The following is a 15,781-nucleotide window of genomic DNA, read 5'->3' as shown; positions in this document are numbered from 1 at the left end:
GTTAAGGGGTTGAAATACACTAGAGATTACAATTAAAAAGCATTTGATGGCTGACTGTGAGTGCAATTACTTCCAGAGTGAAGCTACAACTGAGAGCAGTATCTAGGTTCACAAGTGCTCATGGCCCTCAATGAAATTTGGCACCAAAATGTTTTATTCTGAGTGTGCCACAGTTGACACTTCACATCTGAGCTTCCCCAGTGAATTCAGCAGAGACACTCTGCTCATCCAGACTGCAGGATGTGATTGGAAGGATGTGCAATATCAAAATCAGCTAGGACAGAAGAGATGCAGTGGTGGGGTTGTTTTAAACCCATTGTTTGGTTATCTTCTCAAAATTTTCAAATAACTGGTACAAGACTCACCAAGGTTTTGCTTAGGCCTTGTGTTCTCAGCCTCGTCTCCATTAATGATGACGCTCACGATGTGCGTTGTGCTGTTTGACATTCCTGGGTCCAAGCACAGAGCTGCCAACGAGCACAAGGAGAGGTTCATTTTTCAGAGCAGGAGTCAGGCCCCTTGACATTTTAACAAAAGCTTCCACAGAAATGTATCTGAGACAATAGAATATATATATGGCAGGCATTTCTGCTGTAAGAATAGCAAAAACTTTGTCTTCAGATATTCTTAGTAGTAATTTCTGTAACTCTCAGCTCTTTTACAGATCTCTGGCAAGACTTGTTTTCACAGCCAAATTTACTTGCCATTCAATAGACTAAAGGTTTACTGTAAATTATCCCTACAGACTTCCTCAGTCTGTTGGAGTCTAATTTTGCCATCACCTGTCTCCAACCTCTCCCAATCCCCAGCATGCAATTGTACCCTATAACTGAGAGACAAGACTCAACTGCAATGACATTTCCTCAAAATCCTAAGCTGCCTCACCTACCTTCTCAACTTTGATTTATGATCCTCATTTTGCCTTCATTTTATCTTATGTGGGAAGCATAGGATTGGAACAATCATGTTCCAAAGGATCTCTGAATTTACTCCCATTACTCTCCTCCTTTCCAGCTGGAGAACCTGAGTACTGTCACCTCTCCACAAGTATTGTCACCTCCTCATGGCTGATGGAAGGGTGACCTCTGCATCATGCAGCTCTTTCTTTCTAAGTTCACAGATGCTGTTCACAGAAGTCCAGCAATTTAGACCTTTACACTAAAATACCAAATCACAGCTTGAATAATTGGGTGTTGTGTAAAGGATCCTTATTGATAGCAATTTCCTCCCTACAGATATCAAACTTATTTCAGACAGAAGTTCAGCAACTGATTCACATCAGGGACCAAAGTTTCACTTTTACAGCCATGAGATGCTACCCTGCTAATCTGCATAGGCTTTGCTGCTTGGATTTTCCCTTTGGTTTAGAGCATTTCAGACATTTAGAGCAGCCATCAAGACAGAATTAGTTTTGGTGGGAAAAAATAAGAAAAAGCAAAGACCTGGAGTACATTCAATGACTTCCCCCTTGTACCCAGTCTCTTCCTTCAGCTCTCGAAGGGCAGCACTTTCTGCTGACTCGTTTTCCTCAATGAGGCCTGGGAGACACATAATACACAAAAACAATTAAAAGCTTCCCACTTAACTGCAATATCCATCCTGAGAGCTAATCAAGCTTTATGGAAGAGTGGAAACATCCTAACTACTCTGTCTCTATAGAGGGATAAGTGTTAGGAAGGATTCCAGTCTCTGGATTCATTATGCTGCTGCCAACATCCTTAACCAATTATCTACAGAATCATGCTGCCTTCCCCAAAAATGGCATTAAATATTCTCATGAGGGAAAGAAGCCGAATGCTTTGACTCTTAGAGAAAGGAGAAGTGGAGGGAATTTTTCTCCAATCTTCCCAAACTCCAAGGTTTTTTTGGGTTTTTTCATTATCAAATATTCCTGTTTTGGAATAGCATGTGGAGCTCAGCATGGTTTTCCAGGTAGAGCTTCATTCAGATCATGGAATCAACTAAATTGGAAAAGACCTTGGAGATCACCAAGCCTAACCTATAAAATACATAAAGATTGATACTCCAGGCACATCTAAACACACTGAACCATATGTGACTCCTCCCAGTGTTTCAGCCACTTACCTGCAGGAAATTCCAAGCAGTAGCCATTGATTGGGGGCCTGAACTGTTTGACCAGGACAATGCAGTCGTAGTGCAGGGTTCTCTGCAGCACTGCTATCACTGCTACACCTACCACAGCCATGGGAGACACAAGCACATGCAATGTGAGTGTGGCAGAGAGTGAGATTTTAGTGCCAGACCTGGAAAGGAACCCACTCACTGCTACTCTGAGCATTAAATGCTTTGGTGCCTGCCCCAGAATCCTGGATGATGAATTGAAGCTCTCATATCATGCATGGTGAGAGATCTTCAAAGCTCCCCAGCAAGCCGGAGGCACACATACCAAGGAAGACTGAGCCTCAGGGAAGGGCTCTCCTGCCTACAGAAACTGCCTGAAAGCCTCTGTAGGGAACTCTCTACTACACTCTTCATGTCTAAATCATGTCCCAAAGAGCCCCTTGAGCCCTTGGCCCCTAACAGCAGACCCAATCACCAGTGTGTGAGCTGCTCTGTGTCAGGGCACCCCTGATGTCTCTGGAAGTGCCCCATCATTTTAAAATGAACATGAGGATCTTGGGCAAGCAATCCCACCAGTAAGGTTCTGATTCTTCAGCACTTTAGTTAGCATTTCATTAGCTCAGGGGTACAGCCTGCTCTGCCAAGCCACCTGTTCCACATCCTCATTCATTCAGGAACAGATCAGCTCGAAATCTGCATTGTCAGCTTATCAGAAGGAATTTCACAGGGAAAAAATGCAAACAGAAAAAGCCACCAATTCTTACCATCAGCTGTAACTCCCTTTTTGTTGCCAGTACGCTTCACAGTTTCCCAAGTTCTGTTTAAACAGAGAAAAAACCCAAATGAATATGTAAATTATCATCCACTCTTATTACTTTCATTTAAAGCAAAATGCACCATCACACAGTGAGGTCCTGTAAGAAGCAGCAGGCCATAGGCAGGCCCTGAGATACACTGGCACTGCAAAATGTCTGCAGCATAGTTTTCTTTTGCCTGCTTAAGGGGGGAGAGAGAAAATATTAAATTTTAGTTACACAGAAGATCCAATCTTGCTAATTTTAAGAGGATACTCTGCTGATAGATTGGGAGTTACTACAGAAAGCAATCAGTACAGAACCTAACACATTCAGGGGAGGGAACTAAAACCATGTTGTAACACCTACATAAATACAGCAAAACTGAAGAGTACAAAAGAATTGGATAGAAATTATTACATACAAGAGGACATTAATTTGTCAATAATATGCAAGATCCAGCACCAACCACCAGCAGAGAAAAAGGAGCCTGTAGTGAAGAATCAGAAAAACCACAGGATGGACTCTCTGATTGTCACAGAGCTAGAATTTCTGTGTAGCATCTTTCTAAAGAACTGGAAATGCAGCACAATCCAGGTCCAGTGTGCCCAAGAGGATTTAGGAGCCAAATTCAATCCCAATGCTTGCACATCTGCTGCAGTAAGATTCTCTCCTCTTCTGAACAGCAAGGAACTCTGAAGGAACCTCACAAGGAACAGCTCTTGTTTGGAGTGATGTGTTTGTAATGCTCATGTTCTCTGCCTGGGGCCAGTCTGTACCATGGGAATGTGGAATACCAGAGAAGCAATTACCTGGGTTTCCCAAAGGGATCAGTGTAAGTTGTTTCTGCAAGCTTCAACCATTGTCTTTCTACGATTACCTAAAATAAAGAATTCTTTGTTAAATACATTATAAAATTAATCTGAAAGAATTGGGAGAAACAACACAAGTATTTTTAGGTTCTTTTGAAGACAAATTGCAGTATCACAACACATGCAGGAATGTGCAACAGCATTCCTGTCCCTAATACAGAAAAGAAAAATTGCTCTAAATTTTTGAATATGAATAAAAAAATAACCCCAAGACAGTAGCTTCTCTTAACATGAGTTTTATAACCAAGTTTTGATGAATTCAGTGAAATTTTATGTAGTGCAAAGTCCTCCTTTTTTAGTGGGATTTTGCAAGGGTAATACATCAGCTGCCAAAAGGTCTCTGGGCTGCACAGACTTAGCTACACTGGTGCTCACGAGTGCCCCCTTAGCAGAGAGCACAGCCCAAAAGCTGAGAATACAACGCTGAAAACCAAACTACCCTGAAACTTTTTCTGCCCTGATCCCAGACTGTGGCTTTGTGTAAGTGCTATTTTCTGCAGCTGTGAGAGTGATCTATACCTGCCCCTTTAGGATTCTGAGAGCTGCTCAGTGAGTGCTTGGCATGAACACCATGACTAAATGTCTTTTCTGGACTAAATGAGTTTATTTTCCCTATGATATTTCCTCCTCTTTTATGTAACTAATTTAAAAGAGAAAAATCCTTAGATATTAGTCTTCTTTTACTGTAACTTGTTTTAAAATGAGTTCTTTTTATTGCTTTGTCTATTACTTTGATGGGCAAAACCCATCTGTATGTAACTACATAAATGTGCCTTCCCAGAAAAAGGAAGAATGAAGTAAAATCAACTCCTACTTTCATGGAACATATTCCAGCATCAGACCACACTGTTACTGCACAGTTACAGAATCACTTCTGATATAAGAGCTACTGGCAGAAAGAGGGTAAAGACTCCTCTGTATTAAGCCCGCAAAATGATTGAAAAAAGTAAATAGCTTAAAATATATAAGATCTAATTACAAATTTCCAGTGATTCCAAAGAGTATATTGTTTTAAAAGATAATAACTAAGAAACATTACAAAATACCCCCAAACAACAGCAAACCAAAGAAAACCATAAAGAACCTATACAAAACCAAACTAAAGAGGATAAAATGAAAATGCTGCCTGCAAAAAGCCCAGCTCTTAATAGAAAACCCAAAAAATTACAAAATTTAAATCCTTTATGCTTGTGAAATATTTGTATTTAAAAAATGCCCAAGAGAAAAAACATAATCCAAACAAATCTCTTCTTCCCTTATGCCTTGGTACCTGGAAGAAATTACAAGAGTGTTCACTCCATGAGGAACAAATAAAAGAAACCACATTTGTGTTATAACAAGAGCAGGACACTGCCAAACCTGCCTTAGCACCAAAGATTAACTTTTAAGAGTTCACTTAAAAGGGAACAGAAACAAATAAAGGCAGCTTAGGGTGAAAGTGCTTCTAATAAGAATGAAGTACCTCCAGAATCCTTTCTTAGGACTGATATTATTCTCACTACTTCCTTACTGATGTCTTTGAAACAGCAACTATCTAAATTCAAATCCTTTCAGAAAACATATAATGTAGCACAATCCTAACCCTTGGTGGTTCACCAGCTTAAAAAACAGAAAACTGAAAGAGAAAACTGCTGTTGAGTTTCATAACCCACCAATTTGTAAAGTCTCTCAGAGATTATCTACATTATTTCTGAACATTGAAAAACCTCCTGAAGAGACAATACAAGAAACAGATACAAAATCTAAAAAATAGAGAAGCAGCTTAAAATAATGCAACACTGTAGGTTTCTCTCCCCTCATTGATAATTTGTATAATTATTTCAATAAAGAGGAGTGTCACATCTTTTAACCTCTCTGACAATCAGGAAGAAATGTCTACTGAATAGGTTTTTATGAACATACAGACTCTAGCATTTTGTACTCTGCACTCACAAACAAATAATTGTTATTTAACAACAAAATGTCAAACCCAAGCATGCTGTACCTCTTCCTTAAGGACGGATTGTTTAGCTGTTTTTGCAACTTCTGTGGATGTCTCAGCTGCCATTTTCAGGAATGTCAGGTTTTTCTCCTCCTGTGCAAAGTCCAGATATATAGGAAACAAAATCAATATTTGCTTTCAGTGTAAAGTTAAAAGGTTCATTTCTGCAGTGTAAATTAACAAATATAGCTTGTTGGAGAAAGTCAGGGACTTGTGATGGCAAGTTCAATTCATGTTTTGAGCTCCACCCAGTGATTTCAGAGTTGAATAATTCAAAGGAGAAATGTGAATTTGGGTCAAATTCCTGACTTGCGTAGTTTTCATAGTCCTGTCAGCTGTCAGGTAGCTATGCTGGCTGAAGACACTTTTCTTAACTATTTTTCTTAACTATTCAAATGTCAGACACTTGTAGAGACAATTAATCCATTTCAAATTGGGTGAAATGCTCTGTAAACAGTGTCTGGACAACAGGACTGTGCACTCCTCTGTCAAAGTGTAAAAAAAACCTTCTACCAAGAGGACTTCAGTGGTAAAAACTCCCTGCTCTTAAAAATCAGAACTAGAACCTACCTCCACCTTACATCACAAATAAACATGTAAATGACTCAACCCTTCCACTAAAAAAAACAAGGTCAAAAATCTACACGTCTGTCTGTTGCAAGTCTGTGCAGCACGTGGGGCTGGTGTGACCATGGCATGTCAGTCTCTTACTGGGCATGATGTGCCCAGCACCATGCAAAAAATGCATTAAAATGCAATAAAAAATGCCCAAAGCAAGGCTCTGCCCCTGCAGCCCAGTGCCTCAGCTAGCATCTCCAGGAAAGTGAAATTATGCACTCTCTCCATCCAGTTCCAGCCTAAACATAGCAGGCAGCAGAAAAAAAAAAGTATTAGAGACTGACCCTGTGTCACTGTGGAACTACAGGGCACTTTCAGCACAGGAACTTATTCCAGGGAAACCATCTCTGATATTAACTCAATTCTGAAGTCCTGAAAATCATTGTGAATCATAAGCAAAAGCCAGAGAAAAGAAACAAATCAGTTTAAACACCAGGAGAGATGAGATAATCTTAAAGATCTCGATCACCCATGGCATTGATGGTCATAAACTTTCCATAAAGTCAAAAAGAATCTTTCCATGACTTCAGCTATGGACTATGGATTAATAAGGCTCTGTGTGGTCTCTAGCAATGAACAGTACCAAAGTGTGTGAAAACCTTCTCTGTCACACCCAACTTCTGCACTTTCATTTTTTACTTCATCTTTATCCTTTCATGGTAACATCTGTTGCACACTTGTGAAACACGAAAGAGGAACAATCAGCTTTCTTACACACTGGAGTGACATTTACTTGCAGGAAGTAGTTAAAAGGAACTAAATATTTCTGTTTATCAGCAGGAGTAAAACTAAAGTCCATGAAACCATTTCCCTGGTCTGTACACAAGGCAGGCTCTTTGTTAAGCCTTAAAAAAGTGGTTTTGGATGAAGTAGGTCATAGAGGTAAAATGTGCAGGTTGGTTTTATGTAATGTAAGTCTTGAAAAGAAACCCTGACCTGTTAAACCAAAATCTGTTCCTTTGAAAATATGTTCTGTAATAGTCTCTTAAAGCAATGAAGCTCCCTTTCAAAACTGCATAGTTTTATTATCTACCTTACCACTATATGTATGAAAAATTGTTCAGTTGCTTATACTCCAGTTTCTATCCCACTCCAGTTCAGTCAGCTGTTCCAATGTTTGGAACTCCCTTCTCTTAGGATTGAAGAGTTTTATCTGGACATGGTCTCATGCTGAGACTCTCAAACACAAGATCAGGCTTTCCACCAAATGTATGCAAAAGAAGCACAGCCCAGGAGAAACAAAGGAGGATCTGTGTGATGTCTTTAAAAACACAAAAACCTTACATAGCCAGCTACAGCAAATTCACCTCTTACATTTGGAAAGATTTATAGCCTTTTGCATTGTCAATATAAATATATCAAAGAAGCAGAGAGTAAACCATAGCCTTGTTAAAGTTGTCTTGGGATTGGGCTAAGTCTTCCTCTTTTACTCTCCCCTCACAGGAAATCCTGTTCCATTGATCACACTAATCCTTCTGCAGAAATATCAGTGTATCCTTCTCAAACATGGATTACTATAGTTGTATCATGAAAATAAAATACTAGAACCTCATCTCATGGCAGAACCTGTTTTCAACACATCTTGCTCTCTCCTGAGAGATTCAGTGGTAACTTGCTACTTAAAACAACAACAACAAAATACAGTTTCAGTGGTTTGAATTATCACTAAAACCTAAAATGGGTGAACATTTCAAAGAGAGGGGAACGCTGATCTATCCCAGCTTCTGTAGTTTGGGTCTCCTCCACAAGTGGGTGCAGTAACTCTACGTATAGTGACATTTTTAAAAGCTCCACCAAAAAGTATTTTTGTCCAGATTCAGTTGGCAGTATAGGAGTGAGAATTTCTGCTGTCAGAAAGCTGAAAGACCATTTGGATAAACGCAGGCTGCAATTCTGGCATCTCATGTTAGTCATGCTGTCAACGATGGCAACATCTTTTGTTCATAAACAAAATTAGCTGCAACTGAAAATTAAATTTAACACTAAAATGTGAGGTTTCTAAAGGCCTATTTAGCTTTCAGAACATGCCTTGTCTTGCAGTTCTTCTGTCTCATAAAATTCCCACTGCATATAAATATGAGTTCATTTGAGTTAAAAATTCAATGTAGGGAACCTGGCTGCCTGATTTAGGATTACATGAGCTCTAAGAATACACATTTTTAATGGTTATAAACACAATCCTAAGAATATGTCAAAGTGCCCACATTCATCAGCTGCCTTAACATGAATCAACAGCACTCAAACTATCAATTACGGGGGAAAATAATGTTTTCTACTTTGCCTAGAGTTTTTGTGCCCAGTGTTACAGTGTACTGCTGCAAATCATGCTGCTCCTTCCACTTATTTCAAACTGAGATCAAATTCTGTGCTGAGAAAGCCATGCCATGTATAAGACCTGTAACTTTATTCCCATTCCTAATTCCTTTATTGAGTGGCTTCCTTCCAAGGCAGCCTTCAGCCATTCTACAGTTTCCAAATTATCTTTCCCAACAGTTAAAATCTTAAGTCAGCTGAGCTCTGTGAATCAGTACCAGACCTATACTGCAATATTAATATTTAGATGGATTAGCTTTCCTAAATCACTTTTCAGAAGACATTCTCTGATCCAAACACACATTCCAGCTGACAGCAACCAGATTTAATGGAAGCTCAGCACTGAGGGTGGGGATCCCATGGCAAACTCCAGGTCAAACAAAACACAAATGTTCTTATAAAGGGTGTGCAAAAGAGACACAGGCAACATTTTAAGCACGATTTAACAAACAGCACTCCAAGATACACATCAATAAAAACTCCTCTGGTACTTTAAACTTGTTACTTGCACTTTAGCGCTATGATTCTAGAAACAACATCAATTAAGTAGCAACTAAGTTGAGGAGAAGGAGAAAAGTAGGGGGAGAATGTTTCATTTTTATCATGGTTATCTAGAAGCATAGATGACCCACTGAGTGCCAAACAAAATATGGACAAGTAACTGCAGAGCAAACAAGGATTATCTCACACAAGCAGAAGAGGGTTAGAGGCAGCTCCAAGGTGTTATCAAACTCCCCAACAGCTGAGGGGAGACATCCCCAAAGGGAAGACGTGAGAGCACAGGAGGAAAGATCACATAGGAACAGCGCCATGCAGGGGACACACAGACACAACAGCTGAACCACGGGGCTTAGAAATCCCCCAGACTGCTCTGTTAATGCTTAACTTGGGACTGAACAAATGAAAGAAAATGAAAAATGAAAGAGCGGTTGGTAAAACACGAGCCGACAATGTGCGCTCACAGCCCAGAAAGCCAAAGGTGTCCTGGGCTGCATCCAAGGATTCTGCCGCTCTCCCCTGGCCTTGTGAGAGCCCACCTGGAGCACTGTGCACAGTTCTGTGTCCCCAACATAACAAGGACATGGAACTGGTGGAGCAAGTCCAAAGCGGGTCAAGAAGTTGATAAGGAACTGGAACAACTCTGCTACAAAGGCTGAGAAAATTGGAGAAGGTTTGTGGAGACCTCAGGGCACCTTCCAGTACCTGAAGGAGCCACATGGAAGCTGGAGAGGGCCTATTCATCAGAACTGTAGTGATAGAACAAGAAGTAACGGGAACAAATTGAAAGAGGGGAAATTTAGGTGAGATATTAGGAAGAAATCGTTTACTGTGAGAGTGGTGAGACACTAGAACAGATTGCCCAGGGAGCTGTGGATGCCAGGTCAGACAAAGCCTTGAGCAACCCGGTCTCATGGGAAGTGTTCCTGCCCACGGCAGGGGGTGATTGGAACAGGAGGATCTTTAAGGTCCCTTCCAACCCCTTAACATCCTATGAGATTATGAAACAGCTACATGCAGGGCACACGCGGGCACAGGGAGGACAGCAGAATCTCAAAGGATAACGCGTTACTCAGCTATTCCTCGGGGCAGGGCAGGGCAAAGGCAGCGCTGCGGACGCTCCGGGGCGCGGCCGCCGAGCGGGGCCGGCGCCGGCAGCGCTGAGGCGGCGGGGGCGGAGCCGGGCCCTGTGCGCCGGCGATGGCGCCGGGCGGCGCCCGGAGCTGCGCGGGAGGTTCCGGGCGGAGCGGGAGCTTCCGGAGCGGCCGGGCTGAGGAGGAGGAGGAGGAGGAAGAGGAGGATGAAGAAGGAGCAGGTGGCGCACTGCCAGTTCTCCGTGTGGTACCCGCTCTTCAAAGCCGTCACCATCCGCAGGTGTGGGCGGTGAGGGGCGGCGGGGGCCGGGAGAGGCGGTGCGGGCCGGGGGGGAGCGGTGTGGGGCGAGGCTGGGGAGGAGTGTGGGGCGAGGGAGAGTGTCCTGCCCTCCCCTCAGCCCTGCTCAGGCTCACCTGGCGTACTCTGAACGCTTTTGGGCTCCTCAGAGCAGGAGAGACACGGAGCTCCTGGAATGGGTCCAGTGCAGGGCTGCGAGCATGATTAAGGGACTGGAAAAGCTGAGGGAACTGGGCCTGTTCAGCCTCGAGAATTACAGAATGGTTTGGGTTAGGAGGGGCCTTAAAGATCATCTGGTTCCAGTCTGCTACCATGGGCAAGGACACCTTCCTAGACCAGGTTGCTCCAAGCTCCTTCCAACCCGGCCTTGGCCACATCCTGGGATGGGGCAGCCACAGCTTCTCTGGACAATCTGTGCGAGGGCCTCACCACCCTAACAAGAAAGAATTTCTTCCTAATGTGTAAACCGACTCTCTCTCTCAATTTGAACCCATGTGCTGTCACTACAAGCTCTTGTAAATAGTGTTGTTCCATCTTTCCTGCAAGTTCCCTTCAGGTACTGGAAGGAAAAAGAGATGCCTGAGAGGGACTTAATTAATGCATGTAAAAATCTAAAGAAGGGGTGCTAAAGGATGGACCAGGCTGTGCTTGGTGGTGCCCAGCAATAGAAGGCAAAGGGCAGAATCTGATGCCCAGCAAGTTCCACCTGAACCTGAGGAAGAATTTCTGTCCTGGGCAGTGACTGAGCACTGGAACAGCTTGTCCAGAGATGCTGTGGAGTCTCCCTCACTGGAGATATTCCAGAAGTGTCTGGACACAGCCGTGTGCTCTGGGATGGCGCTGCCTGAGCAGGGCGGCCAGAGCAGATGAGCGCTGTGGTCCCTTCCAACCTGACCCATTCTGGGATTCTGTGGGCTAAAAATGAGCATGTGTTGGGGCAGGGTTGGGTGAGATGGAGAGGTGGAGATGATGAAGGATTGATTGAGCCATCAGCTGCAGTCCCAGGAGCTGGGGTCTTGTCTCTACATCCCAAGGGAGTGTTTTGGGAAGCCCTGGGGCAGGCCAGGTACCCCTGTGCTCCCTGCTCTCCTGGTGGGACTCCATGCTGAGTGTCAGGAGATACCCACACTGTTCCTATTATCCAAATCCTCCTATCCACACTGCTGTTCCCACTTTCCTGCTTAAACTGTGACTGATTAGATCCAACCCAAGTGGCCAGCTTGGTGTTTCTGTGTATTTCTGGAAGGCATAGGAAATTCTGCAGTTTCTGAGGTGCTGCTGCAGGTCATGAGACACTTACAAGAACTACTTAGCAAAGTCAAGATAGCTGCTCTGTTGGATCAAAAAGTGCTGACATCATGCTTTTAGTAATCAAAGCATTTCATCTTTTATCTTTCTTAGCGTTTAACACAGGCTTGTTTTTGGTAAGTTTAGTGATAGTCCTGCATTTTTGGAACATTTAGGGTGGCATAGGCAAATTTTGATTTGAATTTCAGAAGGAAAACCTTTAGTTTGAGCGACATGTTTTCTCCTTGCAAGCTGCACACAATTTTACTTGTAATTTCTTAGGGCTTTGAAGGAGTGGGGCATTTTTTGTGTATTTCATCTAAAATTTTTGTCCTATACTTCCCTGGAGGGAAAATGGGCATTGCTTTTTTGGGTGAGGGTGAGAGATGGGTGAAAGAGAATTCTCTTCCTTAATGTTAGAGAATAAAACATAGTATTGTTGAGGTATGTGCTATGAAAAAACCAAATTCTTTCATTCTACTAGGATTTTATTATAGAAGTAATAATAAGGTAATAAAGAGATTTTCACATTTCTTCCAGTGTTATACTTCCCCTGCCAGAGAATGTGAAAGAATATTTGCTGGATGATGGAACACTGGTGGTTTCTGGAAGGTAAAGTGTGTTTTCTCCCCAGCTTCCAAGTATTAAAGCCATTTTGTATTGAGCATAATGAGTTTTTAAATATGACCAGTGTGACTGCAGTAAACCTCACACTGTGTGAGCACGTGAATGGGCTGACTGTTGTTAGTAGAGCTGGATTTGCTGGTGCCTGAAGCAGATCCTAAAATCCTTGAACTACAATTCATTCTAGACCAAGTGGGCACAGTCCTTTCATTTTTTCTCCACCTTTCTTTGGGGGGTGTAGCAGTCTCTGGGATGCTCAGCTGCTGAGTTTGTGTTTGGTTCTTTGGATCTGGTTGGGTCCAATTCACTTGCTTGACCTGTCCAGGGGTGAAGTGACATTACCTGAGCTTAATTCTCAATAAAAAAAGCTCTATACAAACTCAATAATTAGTAACATTTTACATAATCATTTGCATATGGGTAATCCATGCATATGACACAGCTGAATGCCCTGTATGTGCATCCATGGCAGGATTTTGGATGGAGAGGAATGGGGTGGATAAGCAGCAGGAACAGCTGCTAAGAACACAGGCCTTGCTCTTTGTTTCTGCCTAGGATCTCGCTGTGTGGTTTCCCTGTGAAATGGTTGCTGCATGCATCTTGTTAATGATCAAACTCAGAAATCAGTCCTCACTCCATGATTCCCTAACTGCTAGTTTGCCCCTTGCAGAGCAACCAGTGAGGCTGTGAGTGAAAGGGAGCTTGGTCTGATTTATCAGGTATCAATTTATACAAGAATTGAAGCTGTTTAAATGCCCTGTAAAGATGAAAGGGTTTAAATTTTAATTTTTAATTTCTAAATTCTTTTTCTTATTAAAGGGTATCCAGAAAATTAGAATTGTTTTTTAAGCCATTTTGAATCAGAAATAGTATTGTTACCTGCTTCTGCAGAATTGTGCAATCTATTTAGCAGCAGCTGTTTATTTTAATAAGCCCTCAGAAAAGCTGAAATTGAGGGTTTGACTTAACAGCTGTGTTCTCCAATTTTGCTGTCTTCAGTGGAGTAATGGACAGCTGTATGATTGACTTAAATTACATTTTTAAGATGTTTGCAGTTAAAATTCCTTTTAGAAACCATTTTTACTCTTAAGTTGAATTTTCTTAGCTATAAATGAGTGTGATCTTCTTGGAGTCAAGGTCCAGATTTCTTCTAACCTTCAGTGCAACCCTGTCTGACCTCCAGATCTCAAAAACTGGATTGATGGTTTAATCCCTATGGAAATGCATTGAGGGACTGCAGAGACTCAGCTTGGCTAAGAATTGACTTTTGGCAGGGATGTTCATTTGACCTTGCCCTGTTTGCTACACTCTCCACTTTGCATAGGATCTTCTTTTGTCTGTGTGCTGAGTGTGAGGACATTCTCTTTTCAGAGCCAGAAATTCACAGGTCAACATTTGATACTCAAGGTTTATGAATCTTTTACTTGGAAAAGGAGTATGGAGGCAAAGCATAATTTAAATTGAATTTATTGAAAAAAAAAACAAGTTCAAAATTTGTTTGTGTCAGAGCACAGTAAAGTTGGAAAAGAATCATTAAAAGGGTGTTGAAAAGCTTCAGTTATGATGTTTTAGAGCAAAAACTGATCTGCTAATTTGAAAGAAGGAAAGTGTTCAGGGAAGACCTAGGCCTAATGCCAGCTGTTTGGTCTTCAGTTTTCAGTACTGATTTTGCTGATTTTTCTCTGACAGGGTCTTGAGGTTTAATTTTCTTATGAAGACATCAAGAGCTGGAAATGCTGTGGAAATGTAATGGACATGTTCAAGTCAAACTCCAAGGCTTAATTTTTTTTCCTGTTAATTTTTTGTTTCAGAGAAGATCCACCAAGTCATGCTCAGGAGGGGACTGATGATGCAGAGGAGATACAGGTCAGTGTAAAATGCAAATTAATGTCAAGTCTCCAGAGAAAAATATGAATGTATAACTTTTTCTGTGTAATTTATAGGTGCTGAGAGTCCTTCACAGAAATAATTATCATGTGGTAGTTGCCATGAAAAGTGTAGAAATGTGAACACTTGTGTTGTGAAGTCAGGGAAAGTTTAAAATATTTCTATGTTCTTTCAGAGAAGACTGCTTTTATTTTTCATTTCCTGATAATGGCATTTGTAATAATGAATGGGGAATGTTGAAATTGAACTTAATGCTGTTTCATGCCCTAAAAAGTTAGGAGTAGATTTGGAGTAGAAAGTTTCTGAGGCTGTAATAACTCAGAAAACAATTCTAGAGGGAAAACACTGAAAAATGCTGTAAGTACAAGGTGATAGAAGGTACAACAAGGAGATGAAAAAGAGATAAAAGTGAAACTAATGGATCATGGATCTAAGGATGCAAGTGCTGGAGCTGGAGACCTGCGTTAGATAGGGAAGATTGAGTTCTGAAATGTCCATCTTTCTGACATAAATCACAATTGTAATATACATACAGGTATCTTTTAAGCAGTACTTCAGAGTAGTATTTCTGCTGAATATACACTGTTTTTCCTGTCTTACTTTACAGCCAAAAGAATTGTAATATGGTGATATTATGCTGTCTGGGGCAATGATTTGATCTACATGTTGTAAAAGGCTGCATGAATTCTGATGTTCTCATAAATTATGTAGGATGGCTCAGGAAATGGGTAACCTTTCATTTGTTCTTATTTTGAACAGTGGTCAGATGATGAGAACACTACAACACTTAAGGTAAGGTCCTGCAAAAGCTCAGTGTGGTTTGTCAGCAGTTTCCTTTCTGCAGCTTTGTGATACAAACCTGTTGCTGGTTAGAGATATTTCTTGGTGTATTTAACATATTTCAGACCATTTTAGATGGGTGGCAGTGTAGATGTCTGTAACTTCAAAAAAGCTTTACTGGCTTAATTTTGTTTAACTAAAATAAAACATTTTACTTCATGGCTGACAATCATACACTTTTGTTAGAGTCTAGGAAATGAGCTGCAGTACAGCTCTAAATATAGCTGTCTTTCATTTTCACCACTTTAAGTATCTCCAAATTATTTAATCAGACTGGATGCAGAAGAAATGAAGCCCCTGCAGCTCAATCTTCACAGCTCTTCTCTTGATGTGCCATTATTTCTTCTAAGTACTTGTCTCTCTATTCTTTTCCTGTCTTTATGGTCTCCTTGCATGTGAAATCAAGATCATAATGAATGCAAACCAGGCTTTCCTGGTCTTTCTTTTGAATCTATTTTTGAAATTTGCTGTTGCCCTGTCAGTGTCAGAGTTAAAATACTTAAGGCACTTTTCTGCCATCGATGCTGTGACTTCAGTCCTTTAGCTCCCTAATGTTCATCAGGGTGTGGAATAGCTCATGGTGCATTAGGTGC

General features: G+C 41.5%; 2 protein-coding genes across 2 annotated transcripts in view; one reads left to right on the top strand and one right to left on the bottom strand.

Annotated features, from left to right (window-relative positions):
- Positions 1-309: 309 nt before the first annotated feature.
- Positions 310-10,367, bottom strand: NUDT5 (nudix hydrolase 5). Its single transcript, XM_063397043.1, has 7 exons — positions 10,231-10,367; positions 5,733-5,822; positions 3,689-3,756; positions 2,847-2,899; positions 2,086-2,193; positions 1,443-1,538; positions 310-467 (listed from the first exon to the last, which is right to left on the bottom strand). Exons 2-7 carry the CDS (start codon positions 5,793-5,795, stop codon positions 325-327), a joined length of 531 nt encoding a protein of 176 aa, XP_063253113.1. The 5' UTR covers positions 5,796-5,822; positions 10,231-10,367; the 3' UTR covers positions 310-324.
- The window catches only part of CDC123 (cell division cycle 123), a 30,328-nt gene continuing 24,883 nt past the window's right edge, over positions 10,337-15,781 (top strand). Inside the window, exons 1-4 of the mRNA XM_063397042.1 lie at positions 10,337-10,532; positions 12,378-12,449; positions 14,273-14,327; positions 15,108-15,140. Of these exons, the coding sequence (XP_063253112.1) occupies positions 10,459-10,532; positions 12,378-12,449; positions 14,273-14,327; positions 15,108-15,140 (234 nt within the window). The 5' untranslated portion in view covers positions 10,337-10,458. The remainder of the gene's footprint in view (positions 10,533-12,377; positions 12,450-14,272; positions 14,328-15,107; positions 15,141-15,781) is intronic.

The sequence above is a fragment of the Prinia subflava genome, chromosome 4 (assembly GCF_021018805.1).
Source record: "Prinia subflava isolate CZ2003 ecotype Zambia chromosome 4, Cam_Psub_1.2, whole genome shotgun sequence".
NCBI lineage: Eukaryota > Metazoa > Chordata > Aves > Passeriformes > Cisticolidae > Prinia > Prinia subflava.
This window is presented reverse-complemented; position numbering and strand designations above follow the sequence as displayed.